The sequence below is a fragment of the Leptopilina heterotoma genome, unplaced genomic scaffold (genome assembly GCF_015476425.1).
Source record: "Leptopilina heterotoma isolate Lh14 unplaced genomic scaffold, ASM1547642v1 Lhet_51, whole genome shotgun sequence".
Taxonomy (NCBI): domain Eukaryota; kingdom Metazoa; phylum Arthropoda; class Insecta; order Hymenoptera; family Figitidae; genus Leptopilina; species Leptopilina heterotoma.
The window spans coordinates 1,784,534-1,810,143 of NW_025111110.1; the positions used below are offsets into that span (position 1 = coordinate 1,784,534).

The following is a 25,610-nucleotide window of genomic DNA, read 5'->3' on the forward strand; positions in this document are numbered from 1 at the left end:
AATAAATTATTTATTTTTGTATTTAAATAATTGATTTCTCGTAGAATTTACTGATAAAAATGGTTTTAAAAATGAATTTCAGTTAAAATTTTAGATTATAATTAAATATTAAAAGCATTATAACGTTGATTTTTAGAAATAATTAAATTTTGAAAAAGTTTCAAACTAAAATCATTGAAATTCTTAATTTTTCATATTTTTGACAAAAAATTCTGTAGAATTAATTCTTTTTAAAACTTTAATAGGATTTTTATTGAAATTATCTCAAGTTTTTATTTTTCAATATAGTATTTAATAGCAGAATTTCCGAATAATTGAAATTTTTTAAAAGTGAATTGTAAACGAATGAATTTGAAAATTCTCATAAAACTCATCGCAGCGTTTCAATTATTTTTCATACAATTATAATTGAATTTCTTGAAAAAACTAATTATGTTCGTGCAAATTTTAATAAAATTCGACAAAAAGAATGCAATTATTTAAAAATTTGTTACTAAAATTCTTTATGAGAATTGAATTTTGAGAAACATTCAATTATTCAATAAATTATTTACTTTTGCATTTAAATAATTGAATTCTTGTAGAATTTTCTAATAAAAATCGATTTTCATTTCATAAAAATGAATTTCAGTTAAAATTTTAGATTATTATAATTGAATATTAAAAGCAATAGAGCGTGAATTTTTAGAAATAATTGAATTTTGAAATTAATTTTTTTGAAAAAGTTTAATTGAATTTTCTTTTATATTATTTGAAGTTTTTATTTTCTAATATGCGTTTAATTAAAGAATTTAGGAATAATTGAAATTTCGTGAAATTGAATATTGTAAACAAATGGATTTGAAAATTGCCAAAGAACTTTTTCGAAAATTATTAAAAATAATTGATCTAAAGTAGAATTTTAGTTCAAATTTTTTGAAAATAATAATTGAATTGAAATGATGAAAATAATTTGAAAGATGTACAATATCCTTATAATATAAAATAATGATTTTATTACTAGGTCATCTTCAATTATTATGAAACATGAAGAAATCGATCACTCCGAGTCGAAGACTCGGAGTAATCGATTTCTTTATGTTTTATAACAATATTTTTAAAGTTGATTAATTTCAAAAAAATTTGAATTTGAATGTTTTGAAGAATCTTAATTCCTATGGAATTCTTCAGAATTGTATGAAAAATTCAAATTTTCAAAGATGTTAACTTGAAACTTTTTCAAAATTCAATTATTTCTAAAAGTTCATGCTGTAACGGATTTAATTTTCAATTAATTAAATACTTATTCAAAATAATAATAATAATTTTTTGAATAATAATTTGAAAGTTTTTAAACTTGAATACTTATAAAGAATGTTAACAAACAAATTTTTAAATAATATTTATTTAAATTTATTTATCTTTAAATGAAATAATTATATAATAATTATATCAAATTTACACACTGAATAAATAATTGATTTATGTGTCTGGTAAGTAGTAATATAAAGGTTTTCAAATAATTTCATCAATTAAGGTTTCAAAGTCTCGCCTATTAACGGAAGAAAATAAATTTCCAGAAGTGATTTACGGAAAATTTCCGGAAAAAAATTAACTTCCAAAAAGAATCAATTTCCGGAAATCCTTCCACATGGAAAAGTAAAAATTTAATTTTTTATTCATTCAATGCTTACAGTTATTAGAATATTTACGTCTCGATGATAATGGAAATAGTCTGTCCCACAATTTCATACGTTCAGGATTAATCACTCCATTTTTCATAATCATACAACTATTATTTATTTCTAAATAACGTTTTTGCAATGGTGTGAATTTTTTCCAAATCACATTATTAAATAATGAATTTTCCTTGGGAATTGGTTTACCAGTTTTGGCAAAATTTTCAAAAATTGCTGTCATCTTTTCCACCATCAATATTTCTGGATCGCCTTTGACGAATTTTGGAAATTTCGACATATAAAATATGTACATTAATTCATCGTGATGTGAAACACCTGTTAAAATATAATTATCACATATATTTACATCAACTAAACATACATTTATTTACAACTCAGAAATAAATATGAGAAAACTGTAAATTATGAAACAATAAATTATATGAAATAAATAATAAATTAAAAGGAAAATAAAATAAAAAAAGAAATTAAATAAAATAAAAAAATTAAATTATAGCAAAAATAGTACAACATTAAAAATTTTAAATTAATGAATTTTAAAAATCATTAGCAATACCAAACGGTTTTTTAGTGTCGGTCCAGACAACGTGACTGTATCTTCCTTGATAGGTGAAATGATAATAATAAACCGGATATTTCGACGATGCTGATAGTAAATTAATAAATCGATGCTCGGAGAACATGATGATAGCATCGGAATAAAGCTGAAATATAGAAAATAGAAAATTGCAATAAATTATTTTTCTTTAAAGCTTTAAACAAAAATTCATAGAACAGTATTTAGCAATTGAAGGGAAATTTTCTAAAAAAAGCTTACTTCTCCTATTCCTCCAATATTTTCCAAAGTGACATGATTATTTATGTAAAATCTTTTTAATTCATCGCTAACGCATTGAGTTCTTGATGTATTTCTCTCGTATTGGAAACTTATCGGAGCAATATGATTCCAATCGGAATTCCATTGATCGAGAAAAGTCGAGTTTCCTGCTCGGGTAAATTCAGTTGGAACTGGAATAGAAGAGAAAATAATAACAATAAAAATAATAATAATAATAATAAAAAATTTCATTTTTATTTTGTTTACTAACACACAATTAAACCGGCGAATTCATCTTTATTAACACCCCCAATAACGGGCACTGGGGCAACTCTTCCTTCTCTTATAGAATTAATTGGTTGCTCTGTAAGAAATCTTTCGACACCATTTACTTCCGGTTCTATAACTGGGGTCCATTTTAGAATAGGATCTCTGTACCATTCCTAAAAAGGAAAATTGGTTGAAAACTATATTGCAAAATATTAAAAAGTAAAATAGAAAAATCGAGTTAAAATAAATTAAAAATATTAAAAAGAAAACAAAAATAAAATAAAAAAAATTAAAAACATAAAAAATAGTGTAAATGTCATTTCAAAAAATAGAAATTGAAACGTACGAAAAATATAGGGATTGAATTTGCAATATCTTGAGCTGGTATTGTTTGCAGACAATCGACAATTTCGTCAACGGAATTAGTTGGACAATTGAAATATTCTGCTTGCTTGATGGCCATTTCTTTTTGATTGGTATCCAATAATCTTTGATAAGTGACAGCTCCGCTCATTGAAATTGCTCTATGAAACAATCCTCGGGACATTGGTGACACCAAATGCATTGTTACACTACCTGATCCTGCACTGTATCCAGTAATTGTCACCAAATTTGGATCTCCACCAAAGACATTAATATTCTTTTTAATCCAACGAAGAGCAATCACTTGATCCTTAAGTCCCATATTTCCCAGCAATCTCGGATGGTCGGCACTCAAAAATCCTAATTTTAATAAAGAAACATTATTCCTTTCAATTTAATCTGGGTTGCCATGCTTTTGCTCATTTTAAATTCCCTGACTTTTCCAGGTTCTCCAGGTTAAAAAACGAAATTTTTCCAGGTTTTTAAAACTACATTTTACAAAATTTTTAATTCAAAACTTTTTGAAATCAAACATGTTATAAAACATGAAAATATCGATCACTCCGAGTCTTCGACTCGGAGCAATCGATATCTTCATGTTTTATAATAATTAAAAATGTTGGACTGATAAAATCATCATTTTATAGTTTATACCTATTGTAAGAATATTGTTACTCTAACTTATTCAAAATTACATTCATTATTTTAATTCAATTATTGTTTTCCTCAATTTTTAACAAAAATTCTTCTTTATAAAGTGTAAATTAATTATTATTAATAATTTCTTAAAAATTTCTTTCAACATTTTCAAATCCTTTTGTTTACAATTCAATTTTACGAAATTTCATCGATTATTCAGGTATACGGAAATTCTTCAATCAAATATATATTAGAAAATAAAAAATTGAAATAACTTCAAGAAAATTCAATTCAACTTTTACGAAAAACATAAATCTACACAATTTTAAGTTAAAAGTATGAAAAATTCAAACATTCAAATCAAAAGATTATAATTTGAAACCTGCTTTTCAAAACTCAATTATTATCTAAAGTTTTAACTCAAATTCATATTTGAATCAATTATTATTAGAAAATTCTACGACAATTCAATTATTTAAATAAAAAAAAATAATTTATTGAAGAATTGAATGTTTTTTTAAAATTCAACTCTCATTTAAAGAATTTTATCAACAAATTTTTAAATATGTAATTAAAATTCTTTTGACGAATTTCAATAAAATTTTTAAGAATAATTTCATTTTTCGAGAAATTAGATTAAAAATGTATTGAAAATAATTGAATCTCTGTAAAAAAAATTTTATTGAATTGAGAAAAGTTTTTGAAAATAATTGAAATTTTGTCAAGAATTTTATTAAAATTTTTTTTAATAATTGAAATATTGCCAAGAATTTTATTAAATTTTTTTTAAATAATTGAATTTTAGAGAAAAATTTTAATATTTATAAAAATAATTGAAATTTTGACTATAACTTTTATTAAACTTTTGACCATAATTGAATTTCTGCTAAGAATTTTATTACTTTTGAAAATAATTGAATTCTTGAGATGAATTTTTTGATAATATTTCTTTTCAAATACCTAATTATTTTTAATACAAAAATAAATAATTTATATAATAATTGAATGTTTCTCAAAATTGAATTCTCATAAAGAATTTTATCTATAAATTTTTAAATAATTGAATTCTTTTATCGAATTTTAATAAAATTTTAAGTATAATTTTTACATTTTTCGAGGAATTCGATTAAAATTGTATCAAAAATAATTGAAATTCTGCAATGAGTTTTATTATCTATGAAAATAATAATTGAATCCCTGTAAAAAATTGTATTACATATATTTATAAAAATAATTGAATCTCTGTAGACATAAATTGAATATTTTTGAAAATAATAGAATTATTGCGAAGAAATTTATAAAAACATTTTTAAATAATTCATTTCTTTTGGAAAATTTTATTAAAATAGTAGAAAAAAAATTAAATTTGTTAAAAAGAATTTCATTAAAATTTTTGAAAATAATTGAAATTTTGCGATGAGTTTTATTATCTATGAAAATAATTGTAAATCTATAAATTTTTTTATTATTTATGAAAATAATTGAATTATTGCGAAGAAAAATTGTAAAGGCAACTCTTTTAAAATTGAGGCCTTGGATCCAATAACTCGCCCGACGCTCGAAGGCACGCGCTAATACCAGTCGGGTAGCAGTGAGTGTCCCAGAGGCGCTCACTGCTCACTGACTGGCAGTTACGCGTTCCTCCGAGCGTCGGGCGAGTTATTGGATCCAAGGCCTCAATTGAATTAAGAAATTTGAATTTAGAAAATTGAATTAAAGAAAAATTAGATTTCAAGAATAAGCACAATAACTTTTAAAAACAATAATTTTCCAGGATTCCAATCAAAATTCCCTGACTTTTCCAGGTTTTTTCAAGGTTTATAAAAATTTCCTGACATTTCCAGGTTTTCCAGGTTTTCAGATTGCGTGGCAACCCTGATTTAAAAAATAATTACATTGCAAATTATTTCAATTGAGTGAAATAAATTACAAATTAAATTGCAAATTTTACCTAAATTGTAATTTATCTAAAAAATAATTACATTACAAATTATTTCATTTGAGTGAAATAAATTACAAATTAAATTACAAATTACCTAAATTGTGAGTCAAATAAGTAATGAATTAATTAAATTCCAATTTCAGTACCTAATGAGCCGATTCGATAATTAATGGTAACCAAGACAACATCTCGATCTAGTAAATATTCTGGTCCAAATTGGTCGCTTTGACCAGAATAAGAGAAAAATCCTCCTGGATGAATAAAAACAATAACTGGTCTTTTCACTTTGTCATTTTCAGTTGGTAGCTAAAAAACATTGTAAAAGTTAGAAAATAAAAATTAGAAAAAAAGTTAAATTAAAAAAAAAATAGTACGGAGATATCTAAACAATTTTTTTTATCTTTAATTTTTTCAATTTTTAGAACAGTGTAAAAATATTTAAATATTAAAAATTCATAAAAGCTATCGATAAAAAAATTTGAATTTAATTTTTAATTAAAAATTTCTTGATTTTTCTGCATATAATTACCTTGGTCGTGTACACATTTAGCCGAAGACAATCTTCTGACATAATTGCATAATTTAGCTGAGGACATGCTGGACCCTCTTTGGAGGCATCGAAGACTTCATTCCATGGTTTTACAGGCACAGGTGGCTTTTTTAAAAAACAAGATAATTATAATACCAAAATAAAAAAAAAATATTTGTTCTGCTTATAAATAATTATTTATTTATAGTTAAGTATATTTCGTATAAATAACATTAATTTTTATTTAAATCAATTAAATGGTAGGTATTTGAAACATTAATTTCAGTATTTAAAGCAAATTGATAATCAATTAAATTAATTATCAATTTATCAAATAAATCTTTTTTCGAGTGTAAAATATTAATTATTAAATTAATTTTGGAAAATTAATTTAATTAAAAAAACTCTTTCTTACCTGAAAGCTAAGTTTTCCAGTCGGTGATTCAGCATATCTCACACCGCGGAAGGAAAAAATTTTTTTACCCAATCTCGTTGTTTTAAGAGAGCCTTTAATTCGACCGAGGTCATTTATTTTGACATTTAAATTTTCTTGCGCATATGCAGCATAAAAATTCGAAAATAAAACAAGAATATATAAATTAAATGCAATTTTTTCCATTTTAATTTTCAGTCTCGAAAGTAAAAATACACGCATGTAAATGTTGGCACAATTTTTAATTTTTAATTTGAAAAATTTAGTACTTTTTACAAATTATAATAATTTAATCAGTTATAAAAAGAAATTAAACCGAAAAAAATAAGAGAAGAAAATGAAAGTAATCCGTCGAGTGATGTAAAAATGGAAAAAATAATAAATATCAAGTTGGCAGATTATATACTTTTTTCAACAAGGAAAACTTTGTGGACGTAAATTTCTACATAATTGTATTTAGTCAGAATTCAAAATAATATTTAATTACATTTTTTGTACGTTAAAATTGAAAATATTGAAATTAATATTAATATTACTAATAATCATTAACATTATTGATTATTATAATATTAATAATATAATATGTAGTTAATAATAAATTTATTTACGCATATAAATAATTACAATATTATTATATTAGATGTAATATAATATTATCATTAATTTTAATTAGGTCACAAAATTTTTTTACCAAAAATTTAATCTGATCGAATTTATAAAATGTATACAGATTTCGAAGAAAAAAGTAAAATAATTCCATTTATTATAGATACAATAAAAGTGCGACTAGGAACTTTTATTTGATTATTCTTTTTATAGACAAAGAAGTTTGTATAGCTCATTAAAGTGCTAATTTAAAAAATAAAAAAACAATAATAAAAACTGTTTGCTCTGCTTTTGAAAAATATATATGTACACGATTTATCCTCGTTTGACAGTTGCTTATACCTATAGGAGAATAATTGCATAAAGACGATGATTCACAATAAATGTGTGGCAAAATGAAGAGGAAAAATATTTATTTTAAAAACATTATCACATGATTTCTTGTTCAAAATAAATATTATAATTCAATTACATAAAATATTTAGAAATTAAGTACATTTTTTTTGAAAATTACTCTGCTTTAAAAATTTTACCCAACAAATTTGTAAAAATTAGAAAAATGATTTTTATTATTATTGAATATTGAAAATATTATCATTATGATATTATTATTATTATTATTATATTATTTTTATATTATTATATTATTATTATATTTTTTTATATTATTATTATATAATTATTATTTTATTATATAAAATAAACTTTTTTTTTTCTTTTTTTTATAAAGAAACTTGTTAAATAATCTCTTTCCTTGACTTCTTTCAATTACTTAATTCTCCTTCGCATTCAGATTCGAAAATTGGCTCATTTACTTTTATTATATGAGAACTAGTAATTTTCTTGGGTCACAAGGTCGTAATTGTAAAATTTCATCAATCATTTTTTTTTATTCATCGTCTGAATTATTTTTTATTTTCTGTGTTTACCATTTTGTTTATTACTATCTATAAGGTGTACGATATTTATAAATTTTTCACTACCTTCTTCTCTTTTAATTCTCTTATTCATCTTCTGATTGCTCGATTTCTTTCCACTATGGAAATAAATTAATTGAATAAGCAAATAATAAATTAAAATTATGACCTTTAATTTACGTTTTTAATTTTTACAATTTTCAAGAAAGTAATTTTTAAAAATCTCTATCCAAATATCTTAACGAAATATTTTTCGTTCATTTGAACGTTTAGAATTTTTTAAATATAATTTAAAAATTGTAAAATAAAAAAGTAATAAAATAAAAAAAATAACAACTTAAAAAATAAATTTAAAAAAAATTCTATGGAAAGTATTTAAAAATAAATTCTATTTTCATCTTTTTTTTCGACAAATTTATTTTTATTACAGTATTCATTTATTAAGTGTGGAAAAATTGATTTACTTTTATCTATTATTATAAAATAGTATTTTTTTACATAACAAATAATAGTATATCGAAAATATAAAACAATATATACAGAAAGCGATGCATTTAAATTATATGTAATTATCAGTGTAGGTGAATTTTTTTTTTTAAGTTACAAGGGGAAAAGTTTGTCCCAGAAATTCATTCTTTCAGGATTAATGACACCATCCTTCATGGTGAGCTCATTACTAATTTCCAAATAACATTTATTTTCCGAAGTGAATTCATTCCAAGTTACGTTTTTAAATAAGTCATTGCCTTCGGGAATTGGTTTGCCAGTTTTGGCGAAATTCTCCCAAATTGCTGTCATTCGCTCGACTGTCATTAATTCTGGATCATTTTCTTTAAAGAATGGAAATTGCTTTATGTAAAAAAGATACAGCAAATCGTCGTGATGCGAGACGCCTGTAAAACAAAAGAAAAAAGTTAAAAAAAATAATTAATATTTCTATTAAAAAAAATATTAATATTATTAATATTTATTATTTGTAATAATTTCAGTATTTATTAAAAATATTTAAATAGTAACATTAGAACTCTTATTAATTAATTAACTTAATTAAATTAATTAAAACTCTTAAAAATTATTTATTTATTAAATAAAAAAAATATATAAAAATACAACAATTTACAAAATAATATTTCGCCAAAATCGTAATTTATTTTGCACTGTTTCAATTTTTTCAAAACAATTTTAATAGTAAGTTTTTGTAGAAAAATTACCATAAGGTTTTTGTGTTTCCGGATCAATTACGTGACTATATCTTCCTTGATAGGTAAAATGATAATAATAAATTGGCATCTTTGACGATGATGCTAATAAGTTGATCAGTCGATGTTCAGAATACGCAATCACGCCATCGCAGTAGAGCTAAAAATATAAATTAAATCTAGAGTAAATAAATAAACAGAAACAAATATATAAATTTTAGTTATAGTTGCTTTTTGTTAAAACTGATTTTAAAAATAATTTGTAATAAAAAATAAATAAACTGGAAAAATTAAATCTGAAACAAAATTTGTTTAGACAAATAATAATAATTTAAAGTTGAATTGAAATTTTAAATAAATTAAAAAATATTTTTCAACTTAACTTACATCAGCAATTCCTTGAAGATTATCGACACTAATCGGTTTGTCATGATTGTAAAATTTGTACAATTCCTTACTAATTTCCTTCGATCTATTTGTGTCTCTCTCGTATAAGAAACTAATGGGCGCAATGCTGTCCCAATTTGTATTCCATTCGTCGAAAAGTGAAAAATTTCCCTTTTTAGCCTCAGCTATGGGCACTGGCAAAAAAAAAATATATCCAATCATTTTTTGTTCTAAATGAATGATTTTTGTGGAAAAAAGAATTTTTGATTAATTATACAGTCGACTCTCGATAAAAATTGAATATCAAGAGAAGTAAAAAAAAATTAAAATTGTCCAATGTTCTGATAGTATCTAAATTATTTCTTTGGACTTATTTAATAAAATTTATAATTTACAATTTATTTAATTTAGTAAAAGAATTTACTTATTAAGAAATTCAAGTTATCGCGAAAGTTCAATTATCGAGAGATAACTGTATTTTAATAAAATAAAATATCAATATTAATTAATATTTATGACGAGCACATCTGAAGTAGAAAACAGCAAAAAATAACACATTTTTTCTAAGGATGTCAAATTGAGACAAATTGCAACAATTTTGTTACGTTTTTTTGACTCAATTTGATATCTTTAAAAAAACTGTAAATTTACGTTTATGGTAGTATTATTTTTAATTTCTCTTTTTTATTTTATTACTTCAATCACTTTTTAATTTATTTTTTTGTTTTCTTTACATTTAAAAAATTTTCCATGAAAATTGTTTTTAATTTTACAAAAGTAAAAAATCTATCTTTAATCAAAGTGAAACTATGATCATAAAAATAATTTCTTATTTTTTGCTGCTTTAGGCCCCTTTTTCAGAGAGCGTTAAATTTATTTATTCAAAAAAATAAGTAAATAAATAAAAATACCAAAAAAAGGTAAATTTGAAATTATTTACACAAACTAACGCCACCGAATTCATCTTTATTGAATCCGCCAATGAAGGGCACTTGTGAAAAATTGCCTTCTTTTATCAATTTCACTGGATCGTCCGGAAGGAATCTTTCGACTCCATTCACTTCCGGCTCTATAACTGGGGTCCATACCAAAATTGGATCACCATGCCACTCCTAAATTTTTTCCAAAAATATTATTACGTTCGAAATCAAAATATTAATTATTAGTAGAAATTAACTAATTATTAGTAAAAATCTCGACTGATTTTTTGCTTCAGCAAATACTAAAAAATAACTAATATAACTAATTATATGCAAAAAAAAACTAATTTTTAGTTAATAATTAATTAAGAAAACAGTCAAATTTGACTATTTAGGAAAAATTTTACTAATATATTAGTAATAAAAAATAACTAATTATAAATTAGTAGAAAGTTACTAATAAAATAATGAAAAGTTGTCCACCAAAATTACATGGTAATAACTTTATTAATTGCTAGTAGAATTGTACTATTTAAAATTATTATTATTTATTATTTTTTATTATTTTTACTAATTAAAATTTAGAGAGTTGTTTAGTAATTTAATCACAATAATTATTCTCGCAAATAGTAATAAAAATGAATAAAGTAAATAGATTTTTTTTTAGATAACGATAAAAATAATAAGAATTTAAAATATAATTTTAGAAAAGCGGGAAAAACTTACGAAAAATTGTGAGAGGGAATTGGCGAATTCTTCGGCTGTTTTTGTATTCATACAAATTAGCATATTACCAACGGTGTCAGTGGGACAATCCAAAATTTCAGCTTGCTTGATTGCCAAATTTTTCTGCTCCATTGGAAGGGGTTTTTGATAAATAGCCGAACCACTCATTGCAATTGCCCTGTGAAATAATCCTTTAGACATTGGCGACACCATATGCAATGAGACACTCCAACTTCCGGCACTGTAACCAGTTATTGTCACTGAATCAGGATCACCGCCATATTCCTTGATATTGTCCCTAATCCAACGCAATGCCACCACTTGATCTTTAAGTCCAAGATTTCCCGGAAGAAGTGAATCTCCAGTGCTCATGAATCCTACACTCGATTTAATTTTAAATCATTAGAAATTAAAATTGAATAATTGGAATTCAAATCTTTCAAATCTTATTTCATTTTCTTATTTATTTTATTTTTTTATTTATTTTAATTTTTTTTTGTATTTAAATTTAAAGTAGTCAAAAAAAAATTTAGGGAGTAATAAGGAGTAAAATTTTTCGATATTTACCTAAAGAACCAAGACGATAATTTACAGTAACTAAAACAATTTCTTTATCCAATAAATATTCAGGACCCTCCAAATGACTCTGTCCAGATCGAACATAGAAACCACCTGGATGAAAGAATACAATTACTGGTTTCTTCACTTCTTTATCCTTGTCGGGCAACTGAAAATTAATTTCCTCTTATTATATCAAAATTTAATTAAATAAAAATTGTATTTTAATTACATATTTAATTTACATAAATTTATATATATTTTTATTTTTAATATATTTATTAACAAAATATTTTAATTATTTATCTTTATCTATCAATTTCTATAAAATTTTCTACCTCATTTGTATAAACATTTAATCGAAGGCAGTCCTCCGAAATTGTTGTATCTCCTGGTTGAGGACATGCTGGTCCCTCTTGTGAGGCATCAAAAACTTCTGTCCATGCTTTCACTGGTTCAGCTGGCTGAGAAAATAAATTTCTATAAATAATTAAAATTCCAATTATTTTGTATTTAAAAAAGTAAAACACTTAAAGTTAATGATAAATAAACAAAATTTAAATCTGAAATTTAAATAAACTAATGAAATTTAAATCTGGAATTTAGAGAAATAAATAGAAAAATTAAAATTTGGAAACTAAGATAAATAAATAAAATTTAAATCTGGAATTTAAATAAACTAATGTAATTTAAATCTGGAAATTTAATTAAAAAATTACATTTAAATCATCAAATTAAAAAATTATAAAAAAAGGTAAAATCTGGAACTTACCTACATAAAAAAAAATTAAAATTAAATTTGGAAATTAAAGACAAACGAATAAAATTAAAACATTATGAATATTAAAATAAATATATCAAATTTAAATCTGAAATTTAAATAAACTAATGATATTTAAATCGGAAAATTAAAGAAATAAATAAAATTAAAATTTGGAAATTAAGATTAATATTCAATATTAAATTAATTGGCTTTAGGATCCATAATAAAATTTAAATCTGGAATTTAAATAAACTAATGAAATTTAAATCTGGAAATTAAATTAAAAAATTACATTTAAATCAGGAAATTAAATAAATAAAGAAAATTAAAATCTAAAACTTAAATAAAAAAAAATGAAAATTAAATTTGGAAAATAAGAACCAACGAATAAATTTAAACCCTATGAATATTAAAATAGAAAAATTAAATTTAAATCTGAAATTTATATCTAGAAATTAAATAAAAAACAAAATAAAATTTAAATATGAAAATGAAATAAACTAATGAAACATAAATCTCGAAATTAAATAAATAAAAAAAATTAAAAAATGTAACTTGCGAATAAAAAAATTAAAATTAAATTCGGAAATTAAAGACAAACGAATAAAATTAAAATATAAATATTAAAATAAATAAATAAAATTAAAATTTGGAAACTAAGATTAATAATAATAAAATTTAAATCTATAAGATTTAAATAAACTAATGAAATCTGGAAATTAAATAAAAAAATGACATTTCAATCAGGAAATTAAATAAATAAAGAAAATTAAAATCTAAAACTTAAGTAAAAAAAAATTAAAATTTAATTTGGAAAATAAGGACAAACGACTAAAATTAAATCCTCTTAATTACAATTTAAAAATCAATAGTTGTTAATAATAATTAAATGGAATAATATAATAATTAATATGTCACAGTTGACTAACTAATAATAATAAACATTTAATCGATCGTTAAATTAAATTGTTAACAGTTGAAAAAAAATTTGTTTCCAGGAAACCATTACTCTTATCTTAAATTACTCATTTCAAACAACGAAAGAATTAGTTGTCGCAACTCTTCGCTTTACATTTCATAAATTGAAATACCTTTTTACAATTATCACCTGGAAAATTTCTTTCTGCTTGCTTTTAGAATATGATATTTAAGTTTTTGACGTATTCGACAAATTTTTTTTCGCTTTCAAAATAATAAATAAGAAATTATCAAATGTTATATAAAAATATATGTATATGTATTATTAAATATTAGTAATCAATCAAAAATACAAAAAAATATAATTTTTTCTTATTTCTAATTAAAATAATATAATAAATAATAATTAACCTAAATAATTATTTATTGTTTGCGATTATTTTTATGAATATAATCCTTGTGCCTATTTTTTAATAACCTTCAACGATTACAAAATGATGATGAAAAAAAAAATTCTAAGTACAAAGTAACAAATGAAAAAGAATAAAAAAAAGAAGAAAAAAATGCGCACGACGCTAAACAATTATTGACCTATTTTCAATTCTTTTTGGTCATGTTCATTCAACCAAATCAACAATAATACAAATTTGTTCATTGGAAAACGTGAAAAGAATTGTGTTCCCTTTGAAATTGTTACCATTGCTTGCGTATATTGCATAAGTCTACTCGTTTAATGATATGTTAATTATTTTTTATTCAAAAAAAAAAAAAAAAAAAAAATTTACCGACGAGAATTTTTTTACAACAAATTTTTTTTCGGGGATTTCCTTTTATCAAACGTCTAATCAAATATAATGTGCACCAAGAGGAAAATTTTATTTCAACCAAATATAATTTATTTGAGTTAAATAAATTTTTCTTTGAGCCAGCTAAATTTTATTTTATTCGGTTCAATTTATAATATTATTATTTTTTTTCAGTTCAAATAAATTTTATTTGGTTCAAATAACATTTTTTTTTTGTTCAAATAAATTTTTTCGGTCCAAATAAATTCTATTCGGTTCAAATAAATTTTATTTGATTCAAATACATTTTTTCGGTTCAAATAAATTTTATTCGGTTCAAATTAATCTTTTACAGTTAAAATAAATTTTTTTCAGTTAAATAACTTTTTTTCAGTTAAAATAAATTTTATTTGGTTCAAATAACTTTTTTTTTGGTTCAAATAAATTTTTTCGGTCCAAATAAATTCTATTCGGTTCAAATAAATTTTATTTGATTCAAATAGGGGAATGTAGTCAAGGTTGGCCTACTGTCTAGGTAGGCCACTCGCGTTTTTTTGTCAAGTTCACTAGCGCCACCTACGCGCATTTTTGTCGAAGCTTGTCTTAGTGAAACCTAACTTTTTGTTCAATTACATTTTCGGAAAATCTAAAATTGTGTTTTCTGTGACGTCGGTACAAAAAAAGCTCAAAAAAAGTTTTGTGCATAATGTGAAAAACCATTAATAAAAGATAAAAAACAAATTGAATCGTCAAGGCAAGTATGCAGAAAATTTGTGGGACTCATGGTTGAAAGGAAAACAAAGTAAAAAATCGAATCCCGAAACGTATTTCTTTATGGTTACAACAATTCGGTAATGTTACTTACTGTCAAGGTCGGCCACTATGTGTTTAAAATGCGCAAAGTTGAGGACGAGCTACTTCATTTGCAAAAACTGCAATTCTGTATAACTCATAATATAATTGATCATCTTATTAATATTTTTATTTAATTTTATTAATATTTTAGTGCAAAACTTTTTTTATTTATATTTATTTTTTATATTGTTTATTTTTATTATTTTGTTATTTCATTAAGTTACAAACTGTAAACAATAAAGAATCAATTTTCCGTAACTCCAAACATGTTATTTTATTTTTTAACGATTAATGCCCTTTGAATTTTAAACATGGCCGACCTTGACTGTAATGGCCAACCTGGACTACAAATTTTTTTTTTTTAAATCTTTATAACTTTTTCATTTTTAAACCTGTCAATTTACTTTGTACAGAAAAAATGTTCCTATTAAACAGGACTTTCCAACCATATACTTCAATTGTCCAAATTTATTTTTAAAAAAAAGTTATAAACAAAAGTCAAAAAGGTGGCCGACCTAGACTATGTTCCCCTACATTTTTTCGGTTCAAATAAATTTTATTCGGTTCAAATAAATCTTTTACAGTTCAAATAAATTTAATTTGGTTCAAGTAAAAATTTTAATTCATTTCGAATAAAAATTTTATTTTTAACAAATAGATCATTTAGTCAATTCTTTGACAACTACATACTTTTTCTTGACTGAAATAAATAATATTTGCTTGAAATAAAAAATTTCTCTGGATGCATAAAAATATTGATATATTGAAATATTATTTCCCATTTTTTTTTCTCCAACTAAAAATAAAAATACAGCGAAAATAAAACGTGAAGGAATAAAAATTGCAAAATTATGTGAAAAACTATTAAAAGTCCATTTTCATCGCGTGTAAAAAGTAATCTTGTTAATTGTCGGAACTAATCTCGCGCAGTAATTAAATGTTTGATCCTGTTGCATATTCTCTTTATATGTATATACGTATATATATGTTAGTCACTTATTTGAATGAAACGCGTATTTTTCACGTAAATTCCTATTATTGCACTAACTGAAGCAAACATCAAAACTACTTAGCGTTGTTTATAAAACATATGTAAATCTCGATTTACCTCAAGGCGAAATTAATTCATATATTATGTGTGCACATATAGATATATGTATGTGGCATTTATTGTACATTGACACTAGGTGATTCATTGAAAGAATCCTTAAGAACCACGACGGAAGAAGTTGTTAAGACAACTGCTGTCATGAGACTTTGAAAACTATTACGCATCTCGTCCAAGTCATATGACTGTTACTTTTTATTATATAGCATTTTCTGCCAGCAGTCAAGGTCCTCATTATGCAATAAAAATCTAAATCTAAATCTTAATCTTAATTCTGACCACTTTCTTTTGATTTTCGAAAAAATAATTTTATTACTAATTTTATCGATAAATTTTTACTTTAAACTTAGTAATTTAATGCTTCTTTGGTAAACTTTTTGGTTAAAACCAAAAAAAAAACTTTGATTAATTGATTAAAAAAAATTTACTTGATTAAAATAACCGATTAATTGTCTATTATCAAGTAATATTTACTTGAATTAAATAATTTTTACTTGAATCAAATAATTTTTACTTAAATCAATTAAATGATATTTGAAACAATAATTTCAGTATTTGAAACAATACTTTCAGTATTTGAAGCAAATATGAATTAAACTAATAAAATTTTATTTGAACCAAATATGAATTAAGCAAACAAAATTTTATTTGAACCAAATATTTGTTTTAAGTAAAAGTTTTTGTCTAATCTAATTATTTTTATTATTTTATTATTTTTTACTATTATTTAATGATAGAAATTAATTTTTTCGAAAATTTTTCTTTCACTATAAGGAACTATTTAGTATTCATTCTATTATTCAAAAGCATTAAAAACAATTATCTTCTACAATTAAAATATGACTTTGAAACATAATTTTTTGAATGAAATTAAAATAATTACCGAATTAATTAAAAATTACATTACTTCATTCTATTTCTTTAAACACCGAATGTTCAATATTCGTAAGAAAATTTCTTTCATGTTTCAAATTTTGTAATTATTTTAAATTAAAAATTAAATGAAAATTAATATTAAAAATATTTTGAAATTATTAATTATTATTATTAATTAAATAATTAATTTAATCGACTATATTATTAAAATTACTATTAATAGAATACTTAATTAAATTATTAATTTAATTGTTATTACACTGAAAAAATATTGATTTGATTCAAATTACTAATTACTTGTTTGTTATGAAATAAATATTTACCTGAATCAAGTAATTTTTATTTGAACCAAATAATTTTTAATTGAAACAAATAATTTTTATTTGAATCAAGTAATTTTTATTTGAATCAAATAAATTATATTTAAACCAGTCATATCAGTATTAGCAGCAAATAGCATTTAATTGATTTAAACAAAATTTATTTGATTAAAGTAATTATATTCATTTGCTAATTGACAAGTAATCGGTTATTTGAACCAAATTCAATTTTTTACAGCGCAATATTTTGATTAAATTGAAAAATCATTTTCATCTCCTTGATCAAATAGAGCTATACTCGGAAATAAGGATAAAAGGAAGGTACATTATACAACTTCCCTTGCATTACATAATATTTTTTCTTCACAAAGTAATCAAACAATATAATTTTATTTGCACATCATTTCGTTTTGCGGACAAATGTAATTAAATGCAAATTCAAATTAACACGAACTTGATTTCAAAGCTTTATGATTTTATTAGTATTATACTATTTTTATTACTATTATTATGACAATTGCTACTTAACCTAAACTGTGAATTTTACACAGAAAAAAATTATTTGAATCAAATAAATGATTACTTGTCTATTATCAAATAAATATTTGTTTGTATCAAGTAATTTTTTTTATTTATGTCAACGGGATTTTTCTGAAAGTACTGAAATTATTAGAACAAATACTGAATTTGGTTCTATTATTGGTTCAATAATAAAATTTATTTGATTTAAATAAAAATTACTCGACTCAAGTATAGATATTTATTTGATAAATGATTATTAAACTAAATAAATAAAAATAAAATAAATAATAGACAAGTAAATATTTAATTGATAAAAAAGTATTCGTTTATTTGAATCAAATACATTTTTTTCAGTGTATCATTATTATTTTTGATATTTGTACACTGAGGAAACAATATATTTGAATTATCTTTGTCATACAGTCAACTGAAAAGTATTTTTGAATTAAACAGAATAATTTCGATTCAATACTTAATAAGTTTGATAAAATAAAAATTACGTTTAATTCAAACATATTTTCTTGGTTTGCTATACTTATTTTTAAATTAAAAAAAATTTCTCAGTGTAATAAAGTAAATAAATAATTAAGTGAATAAAAATTGTCACTTACCTGAAATCGTCGTTGACCAACAGGTGGTTCAGCATATCTTACACCTCGAAAAGAATAAATTTTTTTACCCAATCTACTTGTCATTAAAGAACCTTTCACTTTACCAAGGGATGAATTCAACTCGTGTGTCTCTAAAGCTTCATCTTGTGCCGAAGAAATATTCATACCAACGAGAACAAAAAATATGCACAAATATTTTTTTGTAAATCGTCCCATTTTTAGGACGAATTTAAAAATTTATTCCTAATATATTTTTTATTAGATTCTATTTTCCTTTTGATGGTGAAAAAAAAACAGAAATATTGAAGAAAATCAAAGATATAATTGAATGTGTTGCGCACTAATGTCAGTTGTACACTGAAGCTTGAAAGAGTTGAGTGAAACATTTTATATGAGTCAGACAAGCGAGATATAGAATAAGTGAAAAACAAGAATAGTAGAGCACGCGGTAATTTTTATTATAAGTACGATTTTTTCCTTTTTCTTTGCAATTAGAAAAAAAGGTAATAATTCATTTATTTTATTTATGAATCATTGAATATTTTCTTCCTCATCATTTTTTCATGTACCATTGTCCATTTATTCAAAACTAATTAAATTCCTTTCGGAAACTTTGAAAATAATTTTTCTCCTATCTGTTTTTTGCAGTTTATAATTTTTTTGAAAGTATAATTAAAATGTTTATTTCATTTACAATGCTGTTATTTATTTTGAAATTCAATGAATTTCAAGCGAATTTACTTTCCAAAATTTTTTAAAATTTTTTTTGCAAAAATAATATTTTGAAATAAAGAGTTTAAAAAGAATGAAACATTGACGAACTTTGAAATTTCTTTTTATGCATAAAAAAGGGCACAAGACGATGAACTAAATAGGAAATTATGGAGTCACAATGAAGCTGAAAAATACAAACAATATCCAATTATCAAAATTTGGGAATAATTATTATTAAAACTAATAAGAAAATGTCATATTACTCCCGAAATGCCTCGAAGATGATTGACAGTAATTGGCTCATCATGATTGTAAAATGAGTTTAATTCTCTACTAATTCGTCGAGATCTAGCAGTATTTCTTTCGTAAACAAATATAATAGGTGCTATTTCCTCCCACTTTGTATTCCAATCGTTAATTGCAGAAAAGTTCCCTTTCTTAACTTCCTCTCTCGACACTTTAAAAAAGAATTCTTATTCTAGTTTACAGCTGAAAACTTTAATATTAAAGGGACATGAGACTGAACTAAACATACAGAGTTACCTACAGGGAATTGTTCCAGACTATTAGTAATTTCGTTCTCTGATTTTTGCCTCAAACAATTGAGCATATTTCGTGTATATTCTGAATATTTATTCGAAAGAAAACCTATTACTATAATTATAAAAATAATAATAATAATAATAATAATCAAAATAATAATTATTATGATTATATTCTTTTCAACTAGAAATTTTACTACTTGGATGTACCTGATTTGTATAGACATTTAAACGCAAACAATCCTCAGAAGTGTACGAGTTATTAGGTTGAGGACAAGCTGGGCCTTCAACGGAAGCATGAAACATTTCCGTCCGCGGTTTTACTGGCTCTGCTTACTATAAAAATATTTCATTTTTATTTTTTGTAATTAAAAGAAAAAAAAACACCACAAAAAAGCAAAGATGATTCTACAAGGCTATATTGACTACATATTTTAAATTTTGGTGTATTAATGATTTATTCTTCATGTGTGTAAAAGTATACGTTTCCGCACTGTTCTTTTTAAAACTTTATCGACGAGATTGTGTTAAAATTACATGTCCATATAGTGCTTGACGAATTTTTATCAATTTCTATTGTCTGATAGCATACGGGTGGACCTGCTACTGCTTTAAAGTTACAGCAAAATAGTCTATACTTCAGGATAATGTTCAGCAACATTCCAGCAACAATTTTGGTGATTACCAGCTCATATAAATTATTAGAATTAGAAAGAATAAATTTAAGCGTCTTTTTTCTGAAGTTTTGATTAATTTAATCATTCTAAAACATTATTACATTATATTTACAAAATTTTGATTATTTCGACGATTTTCGAAATTTTTATTAACAATTTTTATTTAAAAAATTTTTACCAAAATATTTCATATCGATGCCGAAAGAAAGAAAACAATCGTAAAAAATATTTAAAAGAAATTTCAGCTACAAAAGCAATAAATGCAATTAAATAACCATGAAGTGCAACAAAAAGAAGAATCTGAAGAAGATTTTCCACATAACCAAATTCATCTTCACCAGACGAGTCTTGACTCTTGCCACGTATTATAGTATCAGCAAACGAATACGGTTCATTCCACTTATCACGTAAACCCGATTCAATCAATCGTATTATTAATTTATTAAATCTCTCCTTATACGGTGAACCCCTACCCAAATTCATAACTGTTCGAAAACCAAAAAATTTCTCCTTCAATGCCGTCAATGCTGGACGGCCACTTTCATTTTTCGACAATTCTATTGCAGCAACAACATTTGTACCCGGCTTTAAACAAGAAATATTTCTATTCACATTCTTCAAAATCATTGGTAAACAATCAGTTGTCACCTTTCGTGTTTTTTGTTTCAATCTCAATAAAGGACCATCATCAGCGTCACCGAACGTAACCTCAAACATATTCGCATGAACTAAAGGAACTAAACCCGAACGATCAAGATCATTGAATGTATTAAATTCCATTGTCGACATTACTTGCATACTCATATCCGTAAAACCGGCAAAAAATATCGAACCACACAAAAATCCCAAAAAAATTATTGAAATAAATAATAAACGCTCGTGAATTGACGACGTTTCATTTTCAACACTTACACCCGAGAGTATTGCAATAATATTTATAAATCCCAATTGTTCATAGCGAAATAATCCAGTTATAATAGAGAAAAAAGCTACTACCAGTAAAAATATTGTAAACGTCTTATAGAGCGCAGAATTCTCAACAATTTTCTTCTCGCCCTGTATTATTGGTACAATTGCATAGACATTCTCCCAATTAACCATTCTCGTGAATTCTGAAACAGTTCTTTTTGAATCACGTGAAAATAATATTGTCGTCAATAGAATATCAATTTCATTTCTTACACACATACCAAGCATACTTCCCGCCGTATTATCCTTCAAATTAATGACACCAATTGATGCATTCGCAAACGATACAACAATAAACGAAAAATTCATTGCCTTCGCTAAAACATCGAGTGCAACAAAATCCGCTCCCCAGTATTTTATTAAACTACCACTCGAATTGAATTGTAATTGACTGTAAGGTGGACTGGGATATGCACCAGCTATCAACTTGTAACCATTCATATTTTGTAATTTATTTGGAAACCATTGATAATAGTTTCTTTGTGCAAATTTCTCCATTCTGTATTCACCAGTGAATGGATTAAACGAATGTAACGAAGCATCAAGTGGTTTAGAATAAATATTAAATAACCCCTTCCAATTTTCATCCAATTCCTTCAATTCCAACTGGAAAATTGTTGTGTCAAGAAAAAATTTTAACCACATAAACTCAAGTAGTTCTTTGTAAAGAATTTTTTCTTTACCTATCGAGAATGTTATTATCAAACATTTTGGACGAATTCTATTTGGTGATAGTGCTCTCATAAAATTAATCGAATCAATAATATTTAATTTCGATGAATTATTATTTTTCAGTTCATTGTCAATTATTATAAAAAAACTTGTTGCTCTTGGTTCATCAAAAACGGGTAGGGACACTAGTTTCTTATTTTTCGTTGAACTATTTATCACTAAACAGGGGAATTTTGATAAAATTCCATTAACTATATTGTCATTAGTCAAATATTCCGTTTCATTGTTTATTAATATCACCACTTGATAATTAGTTGAATTTTTTTCAATAAATTTCATTAAAGGTGATAAGTAATTTTTGAAATTAATTCTTCTTGTCGAATCACAATTCACAAGGAACAAAAGCAAGAGCCAAAATTTCCATCCATTCATGCTCATTGTTTCGTAATTTAATTGCAACTTTTTAGTTTATTAATTTTACATAATTGTAATTTTATAATTTTTTTACTACATTGCTCTAAATTTTCTGCCCGTACGTCAAAAGTAAAAGAACGTTTTTTCTCTTTAAAAAGAAAAATGTGAAAATTGGTTTTTTCACCTATAATTTTTGTATGTTTATTTAATAACAAATAAAATTATCGTACAGAGAATGGTTTACGAAAGGAAAGTAATGATCTATTTAACTGACAATTTACTATAGATTTTTGATAGCATTGTCCTTGATTTTGTTATTTCAATTGATTTTTCGCTAATACCGAGTGGTTTCTAACGAATTTAAATTTAATCAATTTTTAATATCAAAATGTAAAATAATAATAATAATAAATAATTATTATTTATTTATTATTTTTATTATTTAATTTATACCTAACAAAAATAAAAATCTTATATTTTGTTGCAGAAATCAGTCCCGTGAAGAAATTTAACCATGGCCGTATTCGGTGCCAGATCTTTTGATCATTGTGTAGGCCATAACATGGTAATTTCTACACGGGGTTAGACTCCGAATTATCAAAAGGAATTCAATTGTTGAAGATATAGTAGATTGAAAAAAATTGCCAAAAGAGAAGCGGCCAATTTGTCAAATATAAAAAAACCTAACCTAATTTTTCCAATTACTTGTTATTTATTTAGAAAATTTGTTAGTAATTTTTCAATTTTCCACTATTTTTTATCATGAATTTGTTATTAATTATAAATAGATAATAATTAATAACTAAATAAATAATTTTCATGTAATATTTATTCAAAGTTAATTAAATTCATTGTGGAAACTTTGAAAATAATTTTTCCCCTACCTTTTTCTTTGCAGTGAGAGCATTTACAAATGATGTCACATTTTTGGAGGTAGGGGGGGGGGGGGTATTTACTAAACGTGACACAATGTATTTTTCACATGTAAATGTTTATTACAATTAATGCTGTTATTTATTATGAAATTCAACGAATTTCAAGTGAATGTACTTTCCAAAATTTTTTAAAATTATTTTGCAAAAATAATATTTTAAAATAAATAGTTTAAAAAGAATTTAATTTAAAAAAATTTTATAATAAGCTTTAATTTCTTATTCGAACAGACAAAAAGAGTACAGAAAAAAGAAGAATTTAATGTTGCATGGCTGCCATAGAGCCTGGAAATAGTATGGAATTTAAAAAATTTTCTCTAATTTTGCTTGTTTTTAAAGATTTTTGAGGAAATATTGTTCTAGTTATTGCTTAGGAACAGTATATAATTTCTTTATTAAGAATTAACAAACCAAACATAAAGTTAGCTCAAAAAATAATCTTTCATCTTCTGCTGATTATCGGCTGCGGTTACTTTTTATGAATTGTTAATTAAATTAATTTTGATGACCCAGATATTAATTGGAATTGTTCTAGCAATAGTTTAGGTCCAGTAAACAATTTTCGTACTAACAATTGTTAGTAAGCAGAAGATAAAGTTCGCACAAAAAAATATTTTTCATCTTGTGCTGATTATTGGCTGTGGTTACTTTTTATGAATATTGTTAATTAAATTAATTTTGATGACCAAGATATTAATTGGTATTGTTTTTGTCATACTTTAGGAACAATAAATAATTTTTTAAAATTAAACCAAAGAAGAATAAATTAAATTTTGTAACATTGGATTCATTTTATTATTGACAGTGTAAATTTACAAAAGTAAAATGATGAAAATTCTCTTTTTTTGAATTTCCTTTTTAGTGAAAATACTGTTTTCTTTAAAGAGTGACTGCGTTATAAGTAGTCCCCTCGTAAAATTATTTTTTTTATTTTCTTCTGTCATTGTAGAATAATTTTTAAAATTATTTATTTTATTATTTTATTTATTATTATTATTATTATTATTATTATTATTATTATATTAAAAATTTATTTTTTTAATTTTTAAAAGCCGAAATTATCGTTCGGAGTTGATCGATATTTAAGTACGATTCGATATATAAAAAAACAAGTGAATGAACGATATTTACTTTGTTAGTATTTTTTGAAAACGATCAATATGAAGTGAGATATTTGAAAATCTGCTATTGTTATGCATCACTACAACTTTCAATAAAAAAGTTTTTGATATTTTCGAGTAAAATACATGTTTTGTCCATTTTTAAATATTTTGATTTTTTAACATTTAGCCCCATGCTGTAGCTAAATGTTAAATTCTATTTCTAGCCTACTAAAACTACTTTTTGATAGGTGTTAAGTAGTGAATAATTTAAGTTATGCTTTAAGTTAAGGTAATTTAGTTAATAAAACATCTGTGTTTATTTAACAATAGCTTTAGAACAGTTATAGAGTTAATAAACTAAAATTTCAAAATAAAAAAAAATGTTGAGTTTATTTCACGTAACCGGTCTTGTTTTTCGACCGCATACTTTCCTAATGTAAAATAAATAATTTTTAAACAAAAAACCCGAAAAACAAGAAAAATGTAAAAAAAACATGGAAAAAATACACTTAACATTTATCCCCAGGGTGCGTTTTGGCTTTAACAACAAATATACAAAATATGACTAAAAATATTTAGCAAATACCTTTAGGTACATCTTTAGGGGACCCAACAACATATTTGAACAATCTTACAAAAGCCACAGAAATATAATTCACTTAGAATTTTCTTTGTAGATTGGCGGGGAATGTAAAGTAATCCAAATCACATTTGTCACAACTCACAGTCTATTAATAACACATAAACGAACTACACAAAGCAACGATTTTAATAAGTTGTTTATAATATATTGAGTTGCATAAATTAATTAATTAATATTCAGTTCAAAAACACAGTATTTTTA

The 25,610-nt window shown here is 23.7% G+C and overlaps 2 protein-coding genes across 2 annotated transcripts; both read right to left on the reverse strand.

Moving 5' to 3' along the window:
• Positions 1 to 1,478: 1,478 nt before the first annotated feature.
• On the reverse strand, positions 1,479 to 6,898 carry LOC122507689 (esterase E4-like). The gene is made up of 8 exons (XM_043620541.1): positions 6,655 to 6,898; positions 6,240 to 6,365; positions 5,857 to 6,016; positions 3,113 to 3,489; positions 2,768 to 2,939; positions 2,497 to 2,687; positions 2,236 to 2,383; positions 1,479 to 1,994 (listed from the first exon to the last, which is right to left on the reverse strand). Exons 1-8 carry the CDS (start codon positions 6,892 to 6,894, stop codon positions 1,663 to 1,665), a joined length of 1,746 nt encoding a protein of 581 aa, XP_043476476.1. The 5' UTR covers positions 6,895 to 6,898; the 3' UTR covers positions 1,479 to 1,662.
• A 1,708-nt stretch (positions 6,899 to 8,606) lies between these two features.
• On the reverse strand, positions 8,607 to 19,112 carry LOC122507690 (esterase FE4-like). The gene is made up of 8 exons (XM_043620542.1): positions 18,744 to 19,112; positions 12,324 to 12,449; positions 11,995 to 12,154; positions 11,428 to 11,804; positions 10,722 to 10,893; positions 9,782 to 9,975; positions 9,407 to 9,554; positions 8,607 to 9,088 (listed from the first exon to the last, which is right to left on the reverse strand). Exons 1-8 carry the CDS (start codon positions 18,957 to 18,959, stop codon positions 8,796 to 8,798), a joined length of 1,686 nt encoding a protein of 561 aa, XP_043476477.1. The 5' UTR covers positions 18,960 to 19,112; the 3' UTR covers positions 8,607 to 8,795.
• Between the last annotated feature and the right edge of the window lie 6,498 nt (positions 19,113 to 25,610).

Excerpts from the sequence above, each read along its gene's own strand:
- LOC122507690 (XM_043620542.1), bottom strand. The coding sequence starts at position 18,959 with ATGGGACGATTTACAAAAAAATATTTGTGCATATTTTTTGTTCTCGTT. Across the intron at positions 12,450-18,743 it reads TTGGTCAACGACGATTTCAG|CCAGCTGAACCAGTGAAAGC; the intron begins GTAAGTGACAAT and ends TTATTTTCTCAG. Across the intron at positions 10,894-11,427 it reads ATTCCCTCTCACAATTTTTC|GAGTGGCATGGTGATCCAAT; the intron begins GTAAGTTTTTCC and ends GAAAAAATTTAG.
- LOC122507689 (XM_043620541.1), bottom strand. The coding sequence starts at position 6,894 with ATGCGTGTATTTTTACTTTCGAGACTGAAAATTAAAATGGAAAAAATT. Across the intron at positions 3,490-5,856 it reads TTATCGAATCGGCTCATTAG|GATTTTTGAGTGCCGACCAT; the intron begins GTACTGAAATTG and ends TATTAAAATTAG. Across the intron at positions 1,995-2,235 it reads CGACACTAAAAAACCGTTTG|GTGTTTCACATCACGATGAA; the intron begins GTATTGCTAATG and ends ATATTTTAACAG.